At 50.9% G+C, this 26,595-nt stretch overlaps 1 protein-coding gene across 1 annotated transcript in view; it reads right to left on the bottom strand.

Moving 5' to 3' along the window:
• The window catches only part of CCDC172 (coiled-coil domain containing 172), a 246,152-nt gene that overhangs the window by 167,565 nt on the left and 51,992 nt on the right, over positions 1-26,595 (bottom strand). The window contains exon 2 of the mRNA XM_063963338.1: positions 6,753-6,838. Within this exon, the coding sequence (XP_063819408.1) occupies positions 6,753-6,838 (86 nt within the window). The remainder of the gene's footprint in view (positions 1-6,752; positions 6,839-26,595) is intronic.

The following is a 26,595-nucleotide window of genomic DNA, read 5'->3' as shown; positions in this document are numbered from 1 at the left end:
TAGGCAGTGCGTGACAGGAAGAGGGTGACAGGTATAGACAATGGAAGACAGGGAGAGGGTGACCGGTATAGGCAGTGCGTGACAGGAAGGGGTGACAGGGAGAAGGTGACAGGTATAGGCAGTGCGTGACAGGAAGAGGGTGACAGGTATAGACAATGGGAGACAGGGAGAGGGTGACACGTATAGACAATGAGAGACAGGGAGAGGGTGACACGTATAGACAATGAGAGACAGGGAGAGGGTGACAGGTATAGACAATGGGAGACAGGGAGAGGGTGACAGGTATAGGCAGTGGGTGACAGGGAGAGGGTGACAGGTATAGACCATGAGAGACAGGGAGAGGGTGACCGGTATAGACAATGGGAGACAGGGAGAGGGTGACAGGTATAGACAATGGGAGACAGGGAGAGGGTGACAGGTATAGACAATGGGAGACAGGGAGAGGGTGACAGGTATACGCAGTGGGTGACAGGAAGAGGGTGACAGGTATAGACAATAGGAGACAGGGAGAGGGTGACAGGTATATGCAGTGGGTGACTGGGAGAGGGTGACAGGTATAGGCAGTGCGTGACAGGAAGAGCGTGACAGGTATAGACAATGGGAGACAGGGAGAGGGTGACAGGTATAGACAATGGGAGACAGGAAGAGGGTGACAGGTATAGGCAGTGGGTGACAGGAAGAGGGTGACAGGTATAGACAATGGGAGACAGGGAGAGGGTGACAGGTATAGACAGTGCGTGCCAGGAAGAGGGTGACAGGTATACGCAGTGGGTGACAGGGAGAGGGTGACAGGTATAGACAATGGGAGACAGGGAGAGGGTGACAGGTATAGACAGTGCGTGCCAGGGAGAGGGTGACAGGTATACGCAGTGGGTGACAGGGAGAGGGTGACAGGTATAGACAATGGGAGACAGGGAGAGGGTGACAGGTATACGCAGTGGACGACAGGTATAGACAAGGGGAGACAGGGAGAGGGTGACAGGTATAGACAGTGCGTGACAGGAAGAGGGTGACAGGTATACGCAGTGGGTGACAGGGAGAGGGTGACAGGTAGAGACAATAGGAGACAGGGAGAGGGTGACAGGTATAGGCAGTGCGTGACAGGAAGAGGGTGACAGGAATAGGCAGTGGGTGACAGGAAGAGGGTGACAGGTATAGACAATGGGAGACAGGGAGAGGGTGACAGGTATAGGCAGTGCGTGACAGGAAGAGGGTGACAGGTATAGGCAGTGCGTGACAGGAAGAGGGTGACAGGTATACGCAGTGGGTGACAGGGAGAGGGTGACAGGTATAGACAATGGGAGACAGGGAGAGGGTGACAGGTATAGACAATGGGAGACAGGGAGAGGGTGACAGGTCTAGGCAGTGCGTGACAGGAAGAGGGTGACAGGTATAGACAATGGGAGACAGGAAGAGGGTGACAGGTATAGGCAGTGCGTGATAGGAAGATGGTGACAGGTATAGCGTGACAGGAAGAGGGTGACAGGTATAGGCAGTGCGTGACAGGAAGAGGATGACAGGTATAGCGTGACAGGAAGAGGGTGACAGGTATAGACAATGGGAGACAGGGAGAGGGTGACAGGTATAGACAATGGGAGACAGGGAGAGGGTGACAGGTATACGCAGTGGGTGACAGGGAGAGGGTGACAGGTATAGACAATAGGAGACAGGGAGAGGGTGACAGGTATAGACAATAGGAGACAGGGAGAGGGTGACAGGTATACGCAGTGGGTGACAGGGAGAGGGTGACCGGTATAGACAATGGGAGACAGGGAGAGGGTGACTGGTATACGCAGAGGGTGACAGGGAGAGGGTGACGGGTATAGACAATGGGAGACAGGGAGAGGGTGACAGGTATACGCAGTGGGTAACAGGGAGAGGGTGACAGGTATAGACAATGGGAGACTGGGAGAGGGTGACAGGTATACGCAGTGGGTGACAGGAAGATGGTGACAGGTATAGACAATGAGAGACAGGGAGAGAATGACAGGTATAGGCAGTGCGTGACAGGAAGAGGGTGACAGGTATAGGCAGTGCGTGACAGGAAGAGGATGACAGGTATAGCGTGACAAGAAGAGGGTGACAGGTACAGTACATGGTAGTTGGTGACAGTTATCGGCAATGGGAGACAGGGAGAGGGTGACAGGTATAGGCAGTGCGTGATAGGAAGATGGTGACAGGTATAGCGTGACAGGAAGAGGGTGACAGGTATAGGCAGTGCGTGACAGGAAGAGGATGACAGGTATAGCGTGACAAGAAGAGGGTGACAGGTACAGTACATGGTAGTTGGTGACAGTTATCGGCAATGGGAGACAGGGAGAGGGTGACAGGTATAGGCAGTGCGTGATAGGAAGATGGTGACAGGTATAGCGTGACAGGAAGAGGGTGACAGGTATAGGCAGTGCGTGACAGGAAGAGGATGACAGGTATAGCGTGACAGGAAGAGGGTGACAGGTATAGACAATGGGAGACAGGGAGAGGGTGACTGGTATACGCAGTGGGTGACAGGGAGAGGGTGACAGGTATAGACAATGGGAGACAGGGAGAGGGTGACAGGTATAGACAATGGGAGACAGGGAGAGGGTGACAGGTCTAGGCAGTGCGTGACAGGAAGAGGGTGACAGGTATAGACAATGGGAGACAGGAAGAGGGTGACAGGTATAGACAATGGGAGACAGGGAGAGGGTGACAGGTATAGACAATGGGAGACAGGGAGAGGGTGACAGGTATACGCAGTGGGTGACAGGGAGAGGGTGACAGGTATAGACAATAGGAGACAGGGAGAGGTTGACAGGTATAGACAATAGGAGACAGGGAGAGGGTGACAGGTATACGCAGTGGGTGACAGGTATAGACAATGGGAGACAGGGAGAGGGTGACTGGTATACGCAGTGGGTGACAGGGAGAGGGTGACAGGTATAGACAATGGGAGACAGGGAGAGGGTGACAGGTATACGCAGTGGGTGACAGGGAGAGGGTGACAGGTATAGACAATAGGAGACAGGGAGAGGTTGACAGGTATAGACAATAGGAGACAGGGAGAGGGTGACAGGTATACGCAGTGGGTGACAGGTATAGACAATGGGAGACAGGGAGAGGGTGACTGGTATACGCAGTGGGTGACAGGGAGAGGGTGACAGGTATAGACAATGGGAGACAGGGAGAGGGTGACAGGTATACGCAGTGGGTGACAGGGAGAGGGTGACAGGTATAGACAATGGGAGACAGGGAGAGGGTGACAGGTATACGCAGTGGGTGACAGGAAGATGGTGACAGGTATAGACAATGAGAGACAGGAAGAGGATGACAGGTATAGGCAGTGCGTGACAGGAAGAGGGTGACAGGTACAGTACATGGTAGTTGGTGACAGTTATCGGCAATGGGAGACCGGGAGAGGGTGACAGGTATAGGCAGTGCGTGACAGGAAGAGGGTGACAGGTATAGGCAGTGCGTGACAGGAAGAGGGTGACAGGTACAGTACATGGTAGTTGGTGACAGGTATAGGCAGTGCGTGACAGGAAGAGGGTGACAGGTATAGGAAGAGGGTGACAGGTATAGGCAGTGCGTGACAGGAAGAGGGTGACAGGTATAGGCAGTGCGTGACAGGAAGAGGATGACAGGTATAGGCAGTGCGTGACAGGAAGAGGGTGACAGCAGGTACAGTACATGGTAGTTGGTGACCGTTATCGGCAATGGGAGACCGGGAGAGGGTGACAGGTATAGGCAGTGCGTGACAGGAAGAGGGTGACAGGTACAGTACATGGTAGTTGGTGACAGTTATCGGCAATGGGAGACAGGTAGAGGGTGACAGGTATAGGCAGTGGGAGACAGGAAGAGGGTGACAGGTATAGACAATGGGAGACAGGAAGAGGATGACAGGTATAGGCAGTTCGTGACAGTAAGAGGATGACAGGTATAGCGTAACAGGAAGAGGGTGACAGGTACAGTACATGGTAGTTGGTGACAGTTATCGGCAATGGGAGATAGGGAGAGGGTGACCGGTAAACTACACACCTGTGATGGCTTCAGCAACCAGCTCCTGACTGTTGTCCTCTATGGCTCCACCCTCCTGCGATGTCATTGGTGGGCAGTGAAAACGTTACTGTCACAGCCTGACCCCGTTCTCTGCATTGGCTCTATATGTGGCCGGATACTCTCGGTGGTGGGTAAGGGGGGAGGGGGGCGTTGGTGGCAGCTTCAACTGCTCTTTAGGCTTCCGCTACTCATGGAGAAGCCTGACAGGCACTGGGCTCTCTGCAGCAGGTGGCTGCTCCGCCTCTTCCCGGCTCTGCCGCTTCTTACCTCCAAAGACATCAGCGCACGCTCTACTCTTAGGGCTCCTTCCTCCCCTGTGGCAGCAAGCCTCAGATAGGAAGAGTCGGACTGGTCGGAAAGAAAGGGGAGGAGTGGGGAAGAGAGGGGATTGGCGCCCCTCCTCCTGTGGCCAGATTGCGGACCTTATCTTTCCACAGCAGCAGGCTCAATCTATACTAGGGGGTGGGATTCAGTATGCCGGGATCCGAGCGCTCAGTATACCAGCGTCGGAATCCCGACACCCGGCATACCGACGACTATTCTCCCTCTTGGGGAAACACGACCCCCCTGGAGGGAGAATAAATAGCAGCGCGCCACCGTGCCCGCAGCTTGGCGAGCCCGAAGGGGGCTCAATTGCGCTCGCCCAGCTGTCGGTATGCCGGCGGTCGGGATCCCGGCGCCGGTATGCTGGCCGCAGGGATCCCGGCCGCCGGCATACCATACTACACCCATACTAGGACCGGGACGGACAGGAAGCGCAACGCAGCAACAGCAGCTTATAACGATGACTCTTTATAATGGTGCCGGCTTCAGGTCCCTTAATTGCTGTGGGCATCTATGCTATGCAGCGGGTGCGGGTGCAAGTTCTGCCTCTGACATACACATAGATACACACACATACTGTAGATACACACACACACATACACATAGATACACACAGACACACATACACACACACGCACTTTCTCACTCAATCTCCCCCAATTTACCATCTGGCTGGCATGATCTGTAGCGGTTTCTGTCTGTCCCTCTCTGTAGCTCCGCCCCTCAGCGCCATGTAGCTCCACCCCCTTTTCAGGCTGCCCTGTGGACTGTGACATGACGCTGTCAGGGGGAGGAGGCTTCATCATGCTGCTCGCGCCGCTGCCTGTCAGTGTGACAGGCACAGCAGCCGGCAGCAGCAGGGAGGCTAGGCGCAGCACAGGGATGCAGAACAGGGACGCCTGTCCTACCTGGCGCCTACCTGCTTTGCATCCCTTTGGTGAGCGGGTAGAACTGGGCCTGGTTGGATACAAGCTACATAACCATTATTCTATATTAAGTCATACGTGCATAAACAGCGCCAAAGGATTGATACCGCAGCCGGCCGTGGGAGGAGATGATGATATAAGTGAGAGAGGGGAAAGCACATAAGGTAAGAGAGCCCTGCTCCTGGGAGCTGACAATCTAAAGTTGATTTTATTTACAGGGACACTGGGTCCTGATGCCCACTGCTATGTATAAAACGCACATGGCGCAGCACCTTTTCCTGAAATTACTATAACCCTCCATCTATGTTAGGACTTTGGGGGTCATTCCGAGTTGATCGCACGCTGCCGATTATCGCTGCGCTGCGATCAGGTTTCTACTGCGCATGCGTATGCACCGCAATGTGCACGCGCGTCGTACGGGTACAATGCGGATCGTAGCTGAGCTATGGATTTAACGAAGAATGCATTCGCACAGCCGATCGCAAGAAGTTTGACAGAAAGAGGGTGTTTATGGGTGTCAAATGACCGTTTTCTGGGAGTGGTAGGGAAAACGCAGGCGTGTCCAGGCGTTTGGAGGGCGGGTGTGCGACGTCAATTCCGGCACCAAAAAGACTGAAGTGATCGCAAGGGCTGGAGTAGGTTCAGACCTACTCTGAATCTGCACAAAATTATTTTGCAGAGCTCGGATGCACAGGCGATCGCTCACTTGCAAAGGGAAAATACACTCCCCCGTGGGCGGCGACTATACGTTTGCATGGCTGCTAAAAACAGCTAGCGAGCGATCAACTCGGAATGAGGGCCTTTATTCCCCATACATTGTGAGCTCCTTGGAGCAGGGCCCTCTTCCATCCTGTTATCTCAGCCCTTATCTCTCACACTTCAATTACAGCTGTCTCCTATTCAGCGACTGTCTCTCGTTGGTTACTGTTTATCTCGTAGTATGACAATAACTCCTTCCTTACATCTCAGCTGTATTGTGTACTGAGAATTGTGGTGCTCTGTTTTTCAGTTACTGTAATGTTACGTTCTGTCATACTTACCTACTCTCCCGGAAGCTGCGGGAGGCTCCCACTTTTTGGGATAGCCCCCTGCACCCCCGGAAGAGTAGGCAGGTCTCCCGCATCCTGCTCGCACCCTAGTGATGCGGGCAGGATGAAGAGATAATCTCCCATATTCGCGGGTGGGGAAGGGGTTAAAATAACGCAAATCGCTGCATTTTAGCCCCGCCCTCTTCCTGCAGACCCGGGAATCGCAGCGTTTTCCGATGCTGGGGCGGGACTTGATGATGTCACAGTCAGGCCCCGCACCCCGAAGTCTCCTGCAGCGCCTCTTCTCCAGAGAAATCTAATGTAGGCAAGTATGAGTTCTGTGTACGCTGCAAAACACTTGTGGCACCTTATAATAAAATGTCATAATAATAACTAAATAACCCAATGGCCTCCTCTGATTGGTCCCACACATACTGACCTTGTTTTCCAGGGCTGCTTTTGCTTCTTGAATCTTCTCATTGACCTCTACAATTTTTTCATGACAAGTGCTGGTTTCTGATTTTACTAAGAAGAAGATTAGTAACACAGAATAGTTGTATGATATGGAACGTACAATGTAACACTATTCCCCTATACAGCTCTTGTCCTATTTTCATCCTATTCCAAGCCTCTCATTCAACCTTAATATGGGGCCTATCTACGTAGATGTGCCACAAAGACCTGCTATGTATCATCTCTTATTGCCACTATTTAAAATGATACTTTGGATGAAAATAAGATTTTAAACCTACCGGTAAATCTTTTTCTCCTAGTCCGTAGAGGATGCTGGGGACTCCGTAAGGACCATGGGTTATAGACGGGCTCCGCAGGAGACATGGGCACTATAAAGAACTTTTAGTATGGGTGTGCACTGGCTCCTCCCTCTATGCCCCTCCTCCAGACCTCAGTTAGAGAACTGTGCCCACAGGAGATGGACAATATGAGGAAAGGATTTTGTTAATCTAAGGGCAAGATTCATACCAGTCCACACCAATCACACCGTATAACTTGGAATATGGAACCAGTTGACAGTATGAACAAAAAACAGCATCAGTCAAAGACCGATTCCAACTGTAACATAACCCTTATGTAAGCAAAAACTATATACAAGTCTTGCAGATGTAGTCCGCACTGGGACGGGCGCCCAGCATCCTCTACGGACTAGGAGAAAAAGATTTACCGGTAGGTTTAAAATCTTATTTTCTCTTACATCCTAGAGGATGCTGGGGACTCCATAAGGACCATGGGGTTTATACCAAAGCTCCCAACCGGGCGGGAGAGTGCGGATGACTCTGCAGCACCGACTGAGCAAACGCAAGGCCCTCATCAGCCAGGGTATAAAACTTGTAGAACTTTGCAAAAGTGTTTGAACCCGACCAAGTAGCTGCTCGGCAAAGCTGTAATGCCGAGACGCCTCGGGCAGCCGCCCAAGAAGAGCCCACCTTCCTAGTGGAATGGGCCTTTACAGAATTTGGTAACGGCAATCCAGCCGTAGAATGAGCCTGTTGAATCGTGTTACAGATCCAGCGAACAATAGTCTGCTTAGAAGCAGGAGCGCCAACCTTGTTGGCTGCATACAGGACAAACAGAACTTCTGTTTTCCTAACCCTAGCCGTCCTGGCTACATAAATGTTTAAGGCCCTGACTACATCCAGGGAGTTGGAGTCCTCCAAGTCCCCAGTAGCCACAGGCACCACAATAGGTTGGTTCATGTGAAAAGACGAAACCACCTTAGGTAGAAATTGAGGACGAGTCCTCCATTCCGCTCTATCCACCTGGAAAATCAGATAGGGGCTCTTGTGAGACAAAGCCGCCAATTCGGACACCCACCTTGCAGATGCCAAGGCCAATAACATGACCACTTTCCAAGTGAGAAATTTCAACTCAACTGTTTGAAAAGGCTCAAACCAGTGCGATTTAAGGAACTGTAACACTACGTTAAGGTCCCATGGTGCTACTGGGGGCACAAAAGGAGGCTGGATGTATAGCACTCCCTTTACAAAAGTTTGGACTTCTGGGAGAGAAGCCAATTCCTTCTGGAAGAATATAGACCGAAATCTGTACCTTAATGGAGCCTAACGTTGGGCCCATATCCACTCCTGTCTGTAGAAAGTGGAGAAAACGGCCCAAGTGGAAACCTTCCGTAGGAGCATTCTTGGCTTCACACCAAGATACATACTTTCTCCAGATACGGTGATAATGTTTCGCCGTCACTTCCTTCCTAGTCTTTATCAGAGTAGGGATGACTTCTTCCGGAATACCCTTCTCTGCTAGGATTCGGTGTTCAACCGCCATGCCGTCAAACGTAACCGCGGTAAGTCTTGGAACACACAGGGCCCCTGCTGCAACAGGTCCTGAGAGGAAGAGGCCGCGGATCTTCAGTGGGCATCCCCTGAAGATCTGAAAACCAGGCCCTTCGAGGCCACTCTGGAACAATGAGTATTGTCAGTACTCTTTTCCGTCTTATGATTCCCAATATTTTTGAGATGAGAGGAAGATGAGGAAACACATAGACCGACTGAAACACCCATGGTGTCACCAGTGCATCCACCGCTACTGCCTGAGGGTCTCTTGACCTGGCGCAATACCTACAAAGCTTCTTGTTGAGGCATGATGCCATCATGTCTATTTGAGGAAGCTCCCAACGACTTGTTATCTCTGCAAAGACTTCTTGATGAAGTCCCCACTCTCCTGGATGGAGATCGTGTCTGCTGAGGAAGACGGCTTCCCAGTTGTCCACCCCCGGAATGAATATCGCTGACAGAGCGCTTACGTGATTTTCTGCCCACCCCAGAATCCTGGTGGCTTCCGCCATTGCCACTCTGCTCTTTGTACTGCCTTGGCGGTTTACATGAGCCACAGCTGTGACGTTGTCTGATTGAATCAGTACCGTTAGGTCGCGAAGAAGATTCTCCGCTTGTCGTAGGCCGTTGCAAACGGCCCTTAATTCCAGTATGTAGATGTGTAGGCAAGCCTCCTGGCTTGACCACAGTCCCTGAAAATTCCTTCCTTGTGTGACTGCTCCCCATCCTCGGAGGCTCGCGTCTGTGGTCATCAGGACCCAGTCCTGAATGCCGAACCTGCGACCTTCTAGAAGATGAGCACTCTGCAGCCACCACAGGAGAGACACCCTGGCCCTGGGGGACAGGGTTATCTTCTGATGTATTGGAAGGTGAGACCCGGACCACTTGTCCAGAAGGTCCCACTGAAAAGTCCTCGCCTGAAACCTGCCGAAGGGGATGGCCTCGTAGGTCGCCACCATTTTCTCCAGTACTCGAGTGCATTGATGGACTGACACTCTTTTTGGTTTTAACAGGTCTCTTTTACCCTGTTCTGGAGTTCCTGGGCTTTTTCCATTGGGAGAAAAACCCTCTTCTGTTCTGTGTCCAGAATCATGCCTAAGAAAGACAGCCGAGTTGTTGAAACCAACTGTGACTTTGGTAGATTTAGAATCCAGCCATGTTGCTGCAGCACTCTCAGGGAGAGCGACACGTTTTTCTGCAACTGTTCCTTTGATCTCGCTTTTATGGTACGGGATAATTGTGACTCCTTGCCTGCGCAGGAGTACCATCATTTCCGCCATTACCTTGGTGAAAACCCTTGGGGCCGTGGAAAGCCCAAACGGCAACATCTGAAATTGGAAATGACAGGCCTGTACAGCGAATCTCAGGTACGCTTGATGAGGAGGATAAATGGGGACATGAAGGTATGCATCCTTTATGTCTAGTGACACCATAAAATCCCCCCCTTCCAGGCTGTAGATCACTGCCCTGAGCGATTCCATCTTGAACTTGAACTTTTTTAAGTACAGGTTCAGGGATTTTAAGTTGAGAATGGGTCTGACCGAGCCATCCAGTTTCGGTTGCCCCAAATAGGGTTGAATAGTACCCTTTTCCCTGTTGCATTAAGGGAACCCTGATAATCACTTGCTGTAGACACAGCTTTCGAATTGCAGCCCACACTATCTCCCTATCTGGGGGAGACGTTGGTAAAGCCGATTTGAAGAATCGGCGGGGAGGCACGTCCTTGAATTCCAGCTTGTAACCTTGGGACACAATTTCCATCGCCCAAGGATCCACATCCGACTGAACCCAGACGTGGCTGAAGAGTCGAAGACGTGCCCCCACCGCAGCGGACTCCCTCAGTGGAGCTCCAGCGTCATGCGGTGGATTTAGTAGAAGCCGGGGAGGACTTCTGTTCCTGGGAACTGGCTGTAGCAGGCATTCTTTTTCCCTCTACCCTTACCTCTGGCGAGGAAGGAAGAGCCCCGACCTCTTCTGGACTTATGCGACCGAGAGGACTGCATCTGATACTGCGGCGTTTTCTTTTGCTGTTGGGGAACATAAGGCAAAAAAGGTAGATTTAGCTGCGGTAGCTGTTGAAACCAGGTCCGTTCATAAGATGGGGGAAACGTTACCTCAGGTTTCTTTACCTTAAACCTGTGTCAGGGACAGAGGGGTCATCTGTGATATGCAAAACATCTTTATTGCAATAATCAAATAATGAATACTTTTTGCCACCCTTGGGTGTAACCTTGCATCATCATAGTCGACACTGGAGTCAGAATCCGTGTCAGTATCAGTGTCTACTATTTGGGACAGGGAACGTTTTTGAGACCCTGAAGGGCCCTGTGACACAGTCAAATCCTTGGACTCTGCTTTGTCCAATCTCTTATGTAATTAAATTTACATTTGCATTTAAAACATTCCACATGTCCAACCAATCAGGTGTCGGCGTTGCCGACGGAGACACCACAATCATCTGCTCCACCTCCTCCTTAGATGAGCCTTCCGCTTCAGACATGCCGACACACACGTACCGACACAACCCCACACACACAGGGATATTTATATGGAGACAGATCCCCAATAAGGCCCTTTGGAGAGACACAGAGAGAGTATGCCAGCACACACCCAACGCCAACTGACACCGGAAATAGAATTCCCAGATAAAACAGCGCTTTTATATAAATATATATATAATCACATTATATACACTCACTGCTGCTAATAAGTGTCCCCCCCCCCCCCCCTGTTTTGCCCTGTGTCTTCAGCAGGGGAGAGTCCGGGGAGCCAGCACCATGCTGTGGAGAAAATGGCGTTTTCAGTGCTGAGGGATCAAGCTCCGCCCCCTCACCGGCGGGCTTCGGCCCCGCTCATTTTTACAATACTGGCGGGGGTTATGATATATAGTGCCTCTGTAGCCTATATATGTATGTTTGCCAGCCCTAGAGGTTTATTGCTGCCCAGGGCACCCCCCCTGCGCCCTGCACCCTTACTGTGGTGCCTTTGTGTGTGTGGGAGCAATGGCGCGCAGCGTTACCACTGTGCGCTTACCTCAGTGAAGATCTGAAGTCTTCTGCCGCCTTGAAGTCTTCTTTTCTTCTTATACTCACCCGGCTTCTATCTTCCGGCTCTGCGAGGAGGACGGCGGCGCGGCTCTGGGACGAACGGCGGGGGGAGACCTGCGTTCCGACTCCCTCTGGAGCTAATGGTGTCCAGTAGCCTAAGAAGCAGAGCCTATCACTTAAGTAGGTCTGCTTCTCTCTCCTCAGTCCCACGATGCAGGGAGCCTGGTGCCAGCATTGCTCCCTGAAAATAAAAAATCTAACAAAATTATTTTTCAGAGAAACTCAGGAGAGCTCCCCTGTAATGCACCCAGTCTCCTCTGGGCACAAGATCTAACTGAGGTCTGGAGGAGGGGCATAGAGGGAGGAGCCAGTGCACACCCATACTAAAAGTTCTTTATAGTGCCCATGTCTCCTGCGGAGCCCATCTATACCCCATGGTCCTTACGGAGTCCCCAGCATCCTCTAGGACGTAAGAGAAATGATCATTAAGTCATGCTGGGAGAGCTGGTCCGAGAAGAGGCTGTAGCAGGAAGGAGGTGATTCTCAACCTCAACCCTCATTTGCCAGTGTGCGTTGTGAGATCAGTATAGGGGTGCCCTCTCCTGGGGTCTTCCCCTTTCACACTGGCATCCCCAGTCGGGCATATTGCCGGGTTGGTGACGTCAGCGGTGATACGTGCGGAGGCGGCGCTCAGTTATCAGATGATCTCCAAGCGCTGCCCATCCATACAGTGTGAACAGGAAACAGGTTGCGTCGACCCTGCAACCCGTTCACACCGCACAGCGACCCAGGTTGAAGCCGTATTATTTCAAGCGGTTATTTTCCCTGGCACCTTTCAGACCGCACAGTAACCTGGGTTACTGCGTGCTCATGTGCAATAACCCAGGTTACAAGCTGGCAGTCTGAAAGGGGTATAAATCACAGTGTCTCATAACAGGTGGGCTGCCTATTTCCCCAGGTAGTGAGACACTAAGCCGAGCCCTGACACAGCCTCCCCCCATATAGAAAAGATATGTAGACGCCAAGCACAGCGTGATGACAGCCTACACGGACATGCGGCACTTCCACCCAATATAACCAGCACAATATAAAGTTACAATATCTAAAAAAAAAAATAGAATAAGGCATGTAACATCATTCAACCAGTGTCATGTGATGAAAGAATAAATGTTAACAGAAGACTGCTATCCCTCCTGTGAGCGGTTGCCAATAGTTACACAATGAGTGACAGTAGCCTGAGGTACAGTAGGGGGGAGGGGGGGTGTAGCGCCTCCTGTGAGCAGTTGCCAGTAGTTACAGTGAGATATAGTGGCCTGAGGTACTGGTAGTGACATGGCAGGGGAGGGAGGGGGGGTGTAGCGCCCCCTGTGAGCGGTTGCCAGTAGCTACACAAGTGAGATATAGTGGCCTGATGTACAGGTAGTGACATGGCGGGGAGGGGGTGTAGCGCCCGCTGTGAGCGGTTGCCAGTAGTAACAGTGAGATATAGTGGCCTGAGGTACAGTAAGTGACATGGTGGGAAGTGGGGTGTAGCACCTCCTGTGAGCGGTTGCCAGTAGTTACAGTGACCTCAGGTACAGTAAGTGACATGGTGGAGGAGGGGGTGTAGCGGCCCCTGTGAGCGGTTGCCAGTAGTTACAGTGAGATATAGTGGCCTGAGGTATAGTAGTGACATGGCGGGAAGGGGGGGTGTAGCACCTCCTCTGAGCGGTTGCCAGTAGTTACACAGTGAGATATAGAGGCCTGAGGTACAGTAAGTGACATGGAGGGGGGGGGGGGGGGTGTAGCGCCCCCTGTGAGCGGTTACCAGTAGGTACACAGTGAGCCATAGAGGCCTGAGTGAGGTACAGTAGTGACATGGCGATGGGGGGGGGGGGGGGGGAGGAGGTTGTAGCGCCTCCTGCGAGTGGTTGCCAGTTGTTACGCAGTGAGATATAGAGGCCTGAGGTACAGTAGTGACATGGCGGGGAGGAGGGGTGTAGCGCCCCCTGTGAGTGGTTACCGGTAGATACACAGTGAGATATAGAGGCCTGAGGTACAGTAGTGACATGGCGGGGAGGAGGGGTGTAGCGCCCCCTGTGAGTGGTTACCAGTAGTTACACAGTGAGTGACAGTGGCTGAGATACAGTAAGTGACATGGCGGGGGAGGGGCGGTGTGGCGCCTCCTGTGAGCGGTTGCCAGTTGTTACGCAGTGAGATATAGAGGCCTGAGGTACAGTAGTGACATGGCGGGGAGGAGGGGTGTAGCGCCCCCTGTGAGCGGTTGCCAGTAGTTACACAGTGATCGACAGTGGCCTGAGCTACAGTAAGTGACATGGTGGGGGAGGGTGGGTGTAGCGCCCCCTGTGAGCAGTTACCAGAAGTTACACAGTGAGATTATAGAGGCCTGAGGTACAGTAAGTGACATGGCGGGGAGGGGGGGGGGGGGGTGTAGCACCCACTGTGAGCGGTTACCAGTAGTTACACAGTGAGTGACAGAGGCCTGAGGTACATTTATACCCCTTTTCCACTAATGTAGCACGGGTCGCAGCCATGTCGCCTGACACGGCTGCGACCCGTGCTACAACCCCATGCTGACAGCGCTCACCAACCCGGCAATTGCCGGGTTGGCGACGCGCTAGTCACGGCGCTGGGAGATCACATGATTTACCAGTGCCGCCCTCCCTATGCACTGTGAACGGGAGCCGTGTCGCCTCGACACGGCACCCGTTCACACTAGACAGCTAGCCGGGTTGAACACGTGTTCAACCCGGCTAGCTACCCGGGTAGGATTCCCGGATCACTTGATCCGGGAATTTGCCGGGGGACCCGTTTCCACTAGGGAAAAAATAAGAATTTACTTACCGATAATTCTATTTCTCCTAGTCCGTAGTGGATGCTGGGGACTCCGTCAGGACCATGGGGAATAGCGGCTCCGCAGGAGACAGGGCACAAAAGTAAAAGCTTTAGGATCAGGTGGTGTGCACTGGCTCCTCCCCCTATGACCCTCCTCCAAGCCTCAGTTAGGATACTGTGCCCGGACGAGCGTACACAATAAGGAAGGATTTTGAATCCCGGGTAAGACTCATACCAGCCACACCAATCACACTGTACAACCTGTGATCTGAACCCAGTTAACAGCATGATAACAGCGGAGCCTCTGAAAAGATGGCTCACAACAATAATAACCCGATTTTTGTAACAATAACTATGTACAAGTATTGCAGACAATCCGCACTTGGGATGGGCGCCCAGCATCCACTACGGACTACGAGAAATAGAATTATCGGTAAGTAAATTCTTATTTTCTCTGACGTCCTAAGTGGATGCTGGGGACTCCGTCAGGACCATGGGGATTATACCAAAGCTCCCAAACGGGCGGGAGAGTGCGGATGACTCTGCAGCACCGAATGAGAGAACTCCAGGTCCTCCTCAGCCAGGGTATCAAATTTGTAGAATTTTTCAAACGTGTTTGCCCCTGACCAAGTAGCAGCTCGGCAAAGTTGTAAAGCCGAGACCCCTCGGGCAGCCGCCCAAGATGAGCCCACCTTCCTTGTGGAATGGGCATTTACAGATTTTGGCTGTGGCAGGCCTGCCACAGAATGTGCAAGCTGAATTGTACTACACATCCAACTAGCAATCGTCTGCTTAGAAGCAAGAGCACCCAGTTTGTTGGGTGCATACAGGATAACAGCAAGTCAGTTTTCCTGACTCCAGCCGTCCTGGAAACCTATATTTTCAGGGCCCTGACAACATCTAGCAACTTGGAGTCCTCCAAGTCCCTAGTAGCCGCAGGTACCACAATAAGCTGGTTCAGGTGAAACGCTGACACCACCTTAGGGAGAAACTGGGGACGAGTCCGCAGCTCTGCCCTGTCCGAATGGACAATCAGATATGGGCTTTTGTGAGACAAAGCCGCCAATTCTGACACTCGCCTGGCCGAGGCCAGGGCCAACAGCATGGTCACTTTCCATGTGAGATATTTCAAATCCACAGATTTGAGCGGTTTAAACCAATGTGATTTGAGGAATCCCAGAACTACGTTGAGATCCCACAGTGCCACTGGAGGCACAAAAGGGGGTTGTATATGCAGTACTCCCTTGACAAACTTCTGGACTTCAGGAACTGAAGCCAATTCTTTCTGGAAGAAAATCGACAGGGCCGAAATTTGAACCTTAATGGACCCCAATTTGAGGCCCATAGACACTCCTGTTTGTAGGAAATGCAGGAATCGACCGAGTTGAAATTCCTCCGTGGGGGCCTTCCTGGCCTCACACCATGCAACATATTTTCGCCAAATGCGGTGATAATGTTGTGCGGTCACCTCCTTCCTGGCTCTGACCAGGGTAGGGATGACCTCTTCCGGAATGCCTTTTTCCCTTAGGATCCGGCGTTCAACCGCCATGCCGTCAAACGCAGCCGCGGTAAGTCTTGGAACAGACATGATCCTTGCTGAAGCAAGTCCCTTCTTAGTATCTCTTGAAGTTCCGGGTACCAAGTCCTTCTTGGCCAATCCGGAGCCACGAGTATAGTTCTTACTCCTCTCCGTCTTATAATTCTCAGTACCTTGGGTATGAGAGGCAGAGGAGGGAACACATACACCGACTGGTACACCCACGGTGTTACCAGAGCGTCCCAGCTATTGCCTGAGGGTCTCTTGACCTGGCGCAATACCTGTCCAGTTTTTTGTTCAGACGGGACGCCATCATGTCCACCTTTGGTCTTTCCCAACGGTTCACAATCATGTGGAAGACTTCCAGATGAAGTCCCCACTCTCCCGGGTGGAGGTCGTTCCTGCTGAGGAAGTCTGCTTCCCAGTTGTCCACTCCCGGAATGAACACCGCTGACAGTGTTATCACATGATTTTTCGCCCAGCGAAGAATCCTTGCTGCCATTGCCCTCCTGCTTCTTGTGCCGCCCTGTCTGTTTAAGTGGGCGACTGCCGTGATGTTGTCCGACTGGATCAGCACCGGTTGACTTTGAAGCAGAGGTCTTCCTAGGCTCAGAGCATTGTAAATTGCCCTTAGCTCCAGTATATTTATGTGGAGAGAAGTCTCCAGACTTGACCACACGCCTTGGAAATTTCTTCCCTGTGTGACTGCTCCCCAGCCTCTCAGGCTGGCATCCGTGGTCACCAGAACCCAGTCCTGAATGTCGAATGTGCTGCCCTCTAGTAGATGAGCACTCTGCAGCCACCACAGAAGAGACACCCTTGTCCTTGGAGACAGGATTATCCGCTGATGCATCTGAAGATGCGATCCGGACCATTCGTCCAGCAGATCCCACTGAAAAATTCTTGCGTGAAATCTGCCGAATGGAATCGCTTCGTAAGAAGCCACCATTTTTCCCAGGACTCTTGTGCATTGATGCACTGACACTTGGCCTGGTTTTAGGAGGTTTCTGACTAGCTCGGATAACTCCCTGGCTTTCTCCTCCGGGAGAAACACCTTTTTCTGGACTGTGTCCAGAATCATCCCTAGGAACAGCAGACGTGTCGTCGGAAACAGCTGCGATTTTGGAATATTTAGAATCCACCCGTGCTGTCGTAGAACTACTTGAGATAGTGCTACTCCGACCTCCAACTGTTCTCTGGACCTTGCCCTTATCAGGAGATCGTCCAAGTAAGGGATAAATAAGACGCCTTTTCTTTGAAGAAGGATCATCATTTCGGCCATTACCTTGGTAAAGACCCGGGGTGCCGTGGACAATCCAAACGGCAGCGTCTGAAACTGATAGTGACAGTTCTGTACCACGAACCTGAGGTACCCTTGGTGAGAAGGGCAAATTGGGACATGGAGGTAAGCATCCTTGATGTCCAGGGACACCATATAGTCCCCTTCTTCCTGGTTCTCTATCACTGCTCTGAGTGACTCCATCTTGATTTGAACCTTTGTATGTAAGTGTTCAAAGATTTCAGATTTAGAATAGGTCTCACCGAGCCGTCTGGCTTCAGTACCACAATATAGTGTGGAATAATACTCCTTTCCTTGTTGTAGGAGGGGTACTTTGATTATCACCTGCTGGGAATACAGCTTGTGAATTGTTTCCAATACTGCCTCCCTGTCGGAGGGAGACGTTGGTAAAGCAGACTTCAGGAACCTGCGAGGGGGAGACGTCTCGAATTTCCAATCTGTACCCCTGGGATACTACTTGTAGGATCCAGGGGTCCACTTGCGAGTGAGCCCACTGCGCGCTGAAACTCTTGAGACGACCCCCCACCGCACCTGAGTCCGCTTGTACGGCCCCAGCGTCATGCTGAGGACTTGGCAGAAGCGGTGGAGGGCTTCTGTTCCTGGGAAGGGGCTGCCTGCTGCAGTCTTCTTCCCTTTCCTCTATCCCTGGGCAGATATGACTGGCCTTTTGCCCGCTTGCCCTTATGGGGACGAAAGGACTGAGGCTGAAAAGACGGTGTCTTTTTCTTTATACGGCAATACTTCCATGTGCCGTTTGGAATCTGCATCACCTGACCACTGTCGTGTCCATAAACATCTTCTGGCAGATATGGACATCGCACTTACTCTTAATGCCAGAGTGCAAATATCCCTCTGTGCATCTCGCATATATAGAAATGCATCCTTCAAATGCTCTATAGTCAATAAAATACTGTCCCTGTCAAGGGTATCAATATTTTCAGTCAGGGAATCCGACCAAGCCACCCCAGCGCTGCACATCCAGGCTGAGGCGATCGCTGGTCGCAGTATAACACCAGTATGTGTGTATATACTTTTTAGGATATTTTCCAGCCTCCTATCAGCTGGCTCCTTGAGGGCGGCCGTATCTGGAGACGGTAACGCCACTTGTTTTGATAAGCGTGTGAGCGCCTTATCCACCCTAAGGGGTGTTTCCCAACGCACCCTAACTTCTGGCGGGAAAGGGTATAACGCCAATAATTTTCTATCGGGGGAAACCCACGCATCATCACACACTTCATTTAATTTATCTGATTCAGGAAAAACTACAGGTTGTTTTTTCACACCCCACATAATACCCTTTTTTGTGGTACTTGTAGTATCAGAAATATGTAACACCTCCTTCATTGCCCTTAACATGTAACGTGTGGCCCTAATGGAAAATACGTTTGTTTCTTCACCGTCGACACTGGAGTCAGTGTCCGTGTCTGTGTCGACCGACTGAGGTAAATGGGCGTTTTAAAGCCCCTGACGGTGTTTGAGACGCCTGGACAGGTACTAATTGGTTTGCCGGCCGTCTCATGTCGTCAACCGACCTTGCAGCGTGTTGACATTATCACGTAATTCCCTAAATAAGCCATCCATTCCGGTGTCGACTCCCTAGAGAGTGACATCACCATTACAGGCAATTGCTCCGCCTCCTCACCAACATCGTCCTCATACATGTCGACACACACGTACCGACACACAGCACACACACAGGGAATGCTCTGATAGAGGACAGGACCCCACTAGCCCTTTGGGGAGACAGAGGGAGAGTTTGCCAGCACACACCAAAACGCTATAATTATACAGGGACAACCTTAAATAAGTGTTTTCCCTTATAGCATCTTAATATATAATAATATCGCCAAATAAGTGCCCCCCCTCTCTGTTTTAACCCTGTTTCTGTAGTGCAGTGCAGGGGAGAGCCTGGGAGCCTTCCTAGCAGCGGAGCTGTGTAGGAAAATGGCGCTGTGTGCTGAGGAGAATAGGCCCCGCCCCCTTTTCGGCGGGCTTCTTCTCCCGTTTTTCTGACAACCTGGCAGGGGTTAAATACATCCATATAGCCCCAGAGGCTATATGTGATGTATTTTTAGCCAGCATAGGTACTTTCATTGCTGCCCAGGGCGCCCCCCCCAGCGCCCTGCACCCTCAGTGACCGTTGGTGTGAAGTGTGCTGAGAGCAATGGCGCACAGCTGCAGTGCTGTGCGCTACCTCATGAAGACTGAGAAGTCTTCAGCCGCCGATTTCTGGACCTCTTCTCTCTTCAGCATCTGCAAGGGGGTCGGCGGCGCGGCTCCGGTGACCCATCCAGGCTGTACCTGTGATCGTCCCTCTGGAGCTAGTGTCCAGTAGCCTAAGAAGCCAATCCATCCTGCACGCAGGTGAGTTCACTTCTTCTCCCCTAAGTCCCTCGTTGCAGTGAGCCTGTTGCCAGCAGGACTCACTGAAAATAAAAAACCTAACAAAACTTTTACTCTAAGCAGCTCTTTAGGAGAGCCACCTAGATTGCACCCTTCTCGGCCGGGCACAAAAACCTAACTGAGGCTTGGAGGAGGGTCATAGGGGGAGGAGCCAGTGCACACCACCTGATCCTAAAGCTTTTACTTTTGTGCCCTGTCTCCTGCGGAGCCGCTATTCCCCATGGTCCTGACGGAGTCCCCAGCATCCACTTAGGACGTCAGAGAAATAAGATTTTACTTACCGGTAAATCTATTTCTCGTAGTCCGTAGAGGATGCTGGGGACTCCGTAAGGACCATGGGGATAGATGGGCTCCGCAGGAGACATGGGCACTTTAAGAAAGAATTTAGTTCCTGGTGTGCACTGGCTCCTCTCTCTATGCCCCTCCTCCAGACCTCAGTTAGAGAAACTGTGCCCAGAGGAGATGGACAGTACAAGGAAAGGATTTTGTTAATCCAAGGGCAAGATTCATACCAGCCACACCAATCACACCGTATAACTTGTGATACCCAGTTAACAGTATGAAAACAACATATCATCAGTGCAAGACCGATGCAACTATAACGTAACCCTTATTGAAGCAATAACTATATACAAGTATTGCAGAAGAAGTCCGCACTTGGGATGGGCGCCCAGCATCCTCTACGGACTACGAGAAATAGATTTACCGGTAAGTAAATCTTATTTTCTCTAACGTCCTAGACGATGCTGGGGACTCCATAAGGACCATGGGGATTATACCAAAGCTTCCAAACGGGCGGGAGAGTGCGGATGACTCTGCAGCACCAATTGAGCAAACATGAGGTCCTCCTCAGCCAGGGTATCAAACCTATAGAATTTTGCAAAAGTGTTTGAACCCGACCAAGTAGCAGCTCGGCACAGCTGTAGTGCCGAGACCCCTCGGGCAGCCGCCCAAGAAGAGCCCACCTTCCTAGTGGAATGGGCCTTGACCGATTTTGGTAACGGCAATCCAGCCGTAGAATACGCCTGCTGAATCGTGTTACAGATCCAGCGAGCAATAGTTTGCTTTGAAGCAGGGGCACCAATCTTGTTGGATGCATACAGGACAAACAGCGCTTCAGTTTTCCTGACTCTAGCCATTCTGGCCACGTAAATTTTCAAAGCCCTGACCGCATCAAGTAACTCGGAATCCTCCAAGTCACGTGTAGCCACAGGCACCACAATAGGTTGGTTCATATGAAAAGATGATACCACTTTTGGCAGAAATTGCGAACGGGTCCGCAATTCTGCTCTATCCATATGGAAAACCAGATAGGGGCTTTTATGTGACAAAGCCGCTAATTCTGACACACGTCTAGCCGAAGCCAAGGTTAATAACATGGCCACCTTCCACGTGAGATATTTTAACTCCGCTGTTTTAAGTGGTTCAAACCAGTGTGACTTTAGGAAACTTAACACCACGTTAAGATCTCAAGGTGCCACCGGAGGCACAAAAGGAGGCTCAATACGCAGCACTCCTTTTACAAACGTCTGAACTTCTGGTAGAGAAGCCAACTTTTTTTTTTGAAAGAAAATGGATAGGGCCGAAATCTGAACCTTAATGGAGCCTAAGTTTTAGGCCCAAATTCACTCCAGTTTGTAGGAAGTGAAGGAAATGGCCCAGATGGAATTCTTCCATAGGAGCATTCCTGGCCTCACACCAAGAAACATATTTTCGCCATATACGGTGATAATGTTAAGATGTCACGTCCTTCCTAGCCTTTATCAGCGTAGGAATGACCTCATCTGGAATGCCTTTTTCCGCTAGGATCCGGCATTCAACCGCCATGCCGTCAAACACAGCAGCGGTAAGTCTTGGAACAGACATGGGCCCTGTTGCAACAGGTCCTGCCTTAGAGGAGAAGGCCACGGATTTTCTGTAAGCATTTCCTGCAGATCCGAATACCAGATCCTTCGTGGCCAATCTGGAACAATGAGGATTGTTCTCACTCCTCCTTTTTCTTATTATTCTCAACCCTTGGGTATGAGAGGAAGAGGAGGAAATACATAGACTGACTGGAACACCCACGGTGTCACTAGGGTGTCTAACGCTACTGCCTGAGGGTCTCTTGACCAGGCGCAATAACTCTGCAGCTTTTTTTTGAGGCGGGACGCCATCCTGTCTATCTGTGCCAGTCCCCACCGAACTGCAATCTGCGCGAAGACTTCCTGATGAAGTCTCCACTCTCCAGGACGTATGTCTGGTGTGGAAGTCTGCTTCCCAGTTGTTCACTTCCGGAATGAACACTGTTGACAGTGCTCTTACATGATTCTCCGCCCAGCGAAGAATTCTGGTGGCTTTCGCCATCACCACTCTGCTCCTTGTGCCGCCTTGGCGGTTTACATGAGCTACTGCGGTGACGTTGTCTGACTGGATCAGAACCGGTTGGTCGCGAAGAAAGGTCTCCGCTTGACGTAGGGCGTTGTATATGGCCCTTAGTTCCAATATGTTGATGTGAAGACAAGTTTCTTGACTTGACCAAAGACCTTGGAAATTTCTTCCCTGTGTGACTGCTCCCCAGCCTCGGAGGCTCGCGTCCATGGTCACCAGGATCTAGCCCTGAATGCCGAATCTGCGGCCCTCTAGAAGGTGAGCACTCTGCAGCCACCACAGAGAGATACCCTGGCCCTGGGGATAGGGTGATCAACTGATGAATATGTAGATGTGACCCGGACCACTTGTCCAGTAGGTCCCATTGGAAAGTCCTCGCATGGAACCTGCTGAAGGGAATGTTTTTCCCAGGACTCGAGTGCAGTGATGCACTGACACCTGTCTTGGTTTCAATAGGTCCCTGACTAGAGTCATGAGTTCCTGGGCCTTCTCTATCTGAAGGTAAACCCATTTCTGGTCTGTATCCAGTATCATACCCAAGAAGGGCAGATGAGTTAAAGAAACCAACTGTGACCTCGGGAAATTGAGAATCCAGCCGTGTTGCTGTGACACCTTCAGCGAAAGTGACACGCTGTTCAACAACTGCTCTTTTGATCTCGCCCTTATTAGGAGATCGTCCAAGTATGGGACAACTGTGACTCCTTGCTTGCGTAGGAGCACCATTATTTCCACCAAATTACCCTGAAATTGGTAATGACAATCCTGTACCGCAATTGTCAGGTACGCCTGATGGGGTGGATAAATGGGAACATGAAGGTATGCAGCCTTTATGTTTAGATACACCATCAAATCCCCCCCTTCCAGGCTGGCGATGATCGCTCTGGGCGATTCCACTTTAAATTTGAACCTTTTCCCGTATAGGTTCAGAGATTTTAATTTTAAAAATAGGTCTGACCGAACCGTACGATTTCGGGACTACAGCCAAGGTTGAGTCATATCGCCTTCCTTGTTGCAGGAGGGGAACCTTGAGCACCACCTGTTGGAGATACAATGTGTGAATTGTATTTAATATTATCTCCCTTCCTGGGGGAGAAGCCGGTAGGTCCGATAAGGAAAAACCGGCGAGGAGGCATCTTTCGAATTCCAGCTTGTAACCCTGAGAAACAATTTTTTTATTGCCCCGAGAACCACTTGTGAGTGAACTCAGATGTGGCTGAAGAGTCGAAGACGTGCTCCCACTGGGGCGGACTCCCTGAGCGGAGCTCCAGCATCATGTGTTGGATGTAGTAGAGGCCTGGGAACTAGCTGTGCCCTGTACCCTTACCTCTGGTAAGAAAAGGACGCTCCTCGTACTTTCTTGTTATTCTGCGACCGAAAGGACTGCATTTGATAATGTCGTGCTTTCTTAGGCTGTGAGGGAATATAAGGCAAAAGATCAGAATTACCAGCTATAGCTGTGGAGACCAGGCCCGAGAGCCTTTCTCCACACAATTTCTCAGCCTTGTTAGGTAAACCTTCCATATGCCTCTTTTAGTCGGCATCACCTGTCCATTGCATGTTCCACAGGACACTTCTAGCAGAAATCGACATAGCGTTGACTCTAGAACCCAGTAGACTAATGTCTCTTTGGGCATGTTTTATATATATATAAGACAGCATTTTTTATATATTTATATATATATATATATATATATATACACATATACTATGGTCAATACCATGGTATCCTTATCTAGGGTTTCAATCTCCGCTGATAAGGTATCTGTCCACGCTGCTACAGCGCTATTAACCCATGCCGACACAATCGCCGGTCTGAGTAGTGTACCAGAATGTGTGTAAATGGACTTCAAGGTACTTTTACTGCAAGCTATCTGCAGGATCCCTGAGGATAGCTGTTAAGTCAGCGCTACCTAGTGGGTAAACGTGACAAAGCTTTGTCCACCCTAGGAGAAGATTCCCATTGTATCCTGGCCCTAGTAGGGAAAGGATACTCCCTGAGAATTATTTTTGGGAAGCTGCAGCTTCTTGTCTGGAGATTCACGCTCTTTTTCTTCATGAGAGGAGGGACATTTACCTCAGCTTTCTTCCCCTTAAAATGTGTACCCTTGTGTCAGGGACAGATGAGTCATCAGTGATATGCAAAACATCTTTTATTACAATAATCATATATTGAATACTTTTCTGCCAGTTTTGGCTGTAACTTTGCATTATCGTATTCGACACTGGAGTCAGACTCCGTGTCGATATCAGTGTCTATTATTTTGGATAGTGAGCATTGTGAGACTCTGAAGGTCTCTGCGACATAGGGACAGAACTGTGTAGATTCACTGTCTGTTCTCTAATCTTTTGTGCAATAAATTTACCTCAGCACTTTATTTCACATATCCAATCAGGTGTCGGCGTTGTCGACGGAGACACCACTCACACACACATTTGCTCCATCTCCTCCTTAGGAGAGCCTTTTACCTCAGACATGTCGACACACACGTACCGACACACCACACACTCAGGGAATGCTCATCTGAAGATAATTCCCCCACAAGGCCCTTTGGAGAGACAGAGAGAGAGTATGCCAGCACACACCCCAGCGCTATATGACCCAGGAAAAAACACAGCAATTTAATGTTTACCCAGTAGCGCTGTTATTATCTGCGCCGCATTATGTGTCCCCCCTCTTCTTTAAAACCCTCTCTTCTACCGTGGTATAAGCAGGGAAGAGTCCGGGGAGCTTCCTCTCAGCGGTGATGTGGAGAAAAACATGGCGCTGGTGAGTGCTGAGGGAGAAGCCCCGCCCCCTCGACGGCGGGCTTCTGTCCCGCTAAAAGTGTAAAATTGGCGGGGGCTCATGCATATATACAGTGTCCAGCTGTATATATGCTCCTTTTGCCAAATAAGAGGTTTATATTGCTGCCCAGGGCGCCCCCCCCCCCCCCTGCGCCCTTACAGTGACCGGAGTATGTGAGGTGTGTGGGAGCAATGGCGCACAGCTGCAGTGCTGTGCGTTACCTCAGTGAAGATCATGAAGTCTTCTGCCGCCTCTGAAGTCTTCTTTTCTTCTCATACTCACCCGGCTTCTATCTTCCGGCTCTGCGAGGGGGACGGCGGCGCGGCTCCGGGACGGACGGCGAGGGTGAGATCCTGCGTACAAATCCCTCTGGAGCTAATGGTGTCCAGTAGCCTAAGAAGCAGGACCTAGCTTCAGAGAGTAGGGCTGCTTCTCTCCCCTCAGTCCCACGATGCAGGGAGTCTGTTGCCAGCAAAGCTCCCTGAAAATAAAAAAACTAACAAAATACTTTCTATCAGTAAACTCAGGAGAGCTCACTGAAAAGCACCCAGCTCGTCTGGGCACAGTATCAAACTGAGGTCTGGAGGAGGGGCATAGAGGGAGGAGCCAGTGCACACCAGGAACTAAATTCTTTCTTAAAGTGCCCATGTCTCCTGCGGAGCCCGTCTATCCCCATGGTCCTTACGGAGTCCCCAGCATCCTCTAGGACGTTAGAGAAAACGAGTTTTATGGCGGGAACTTACCTTTGTTAAAACTCTTTCTGCGAGGTACACTGGGCTCCACAAGGAATGGACAATGGGGTGTAGAGTAGGATCTTGATCCGAAGCACTAACAGGCTCAAAAGCTTTGACCTTCTTCCCAAGATGCATAGCGCCGCCTCCTATATCACCCCGCCTCCGTGCACAGGAGCTCAGTTTTGTTAACCGGCCCAATGCAGTAGCAAGTAAAAGACGACAACTGCCAGTTGCCACAAACACCACACTCTCCCGACAGGAGAAGTGTCAACAGCTAATGCCATACCAACCCAAAGAACCTAAGTGCGTTAGGGTGGGCGCCTTGTGGAGCCCAGTGTACCTCGCAGAAAGAATTTTAACAAAGGTAAGTTCTTACCATAAAACTCATTTTCTGCTGCGGGGTACACTGGGCTCCACAAGGAATGGACAATGGGGATGTCCTAAAGCAGTTCCTTATGGGAGGGGACGCACTGTAGCGGGCACAAGAACCCGGCGTCCAAAGGAAGCATCCTGGGAAGCGGCAGTATCGAAGGCATAGAACCTTATGAACGTGTTCACAGAGGACCACGTAGCCGCCTTGCACAATTGTTCAAGGGTCGCACCACGTTGGGTCGCCCAAGAAGGTCCAACAGACCGAGTAGAATGGGCCTTAATGTGGTCAGGAGCAGAGAGACCAGCCTTCACATAAGCATGTGCAATCACCATTCTAATCCATCTGGCCAGAGTTTGCTTGTGAGCAGGCCAGCCCGGTTTGTGAAACTCAAACACAACAAAAAGAGAATCAGATTTCCTAATAGGAGCAGTTCTCTTCACATAGATACAGAGAACCCGTACCACATCCAAAGACCGCTCTTTGGGAGACAGATCAGGAGAAACAAGTGCCGGAACTACAATCTCCTGATTAAGGTGGAACGAAGAAACCACCTTAGGTACATAGCCGGGACGAGTCCTAAGAACCGCCCGGTCAC

This window comes from Pseudophryne corroboree, chromosome 3 (genome assembly GCF_028390025.1).
Source record: "Pseudophryne corroboree isolate aPseCor3 chromosome 3, aPseCor3.hap2, whole genome shotgun sequence".
Taxonomy (NCBI): domain Eukaryota; kingdom Metazoa; phylum Chordata; class Amphibia; order Anura; family Myobatrachidae; genus Pseudophryne; species Pseudophryne corroboree.
This window is presented reverse-complemented; position numbering and strand designations above follow the sequence as displayed.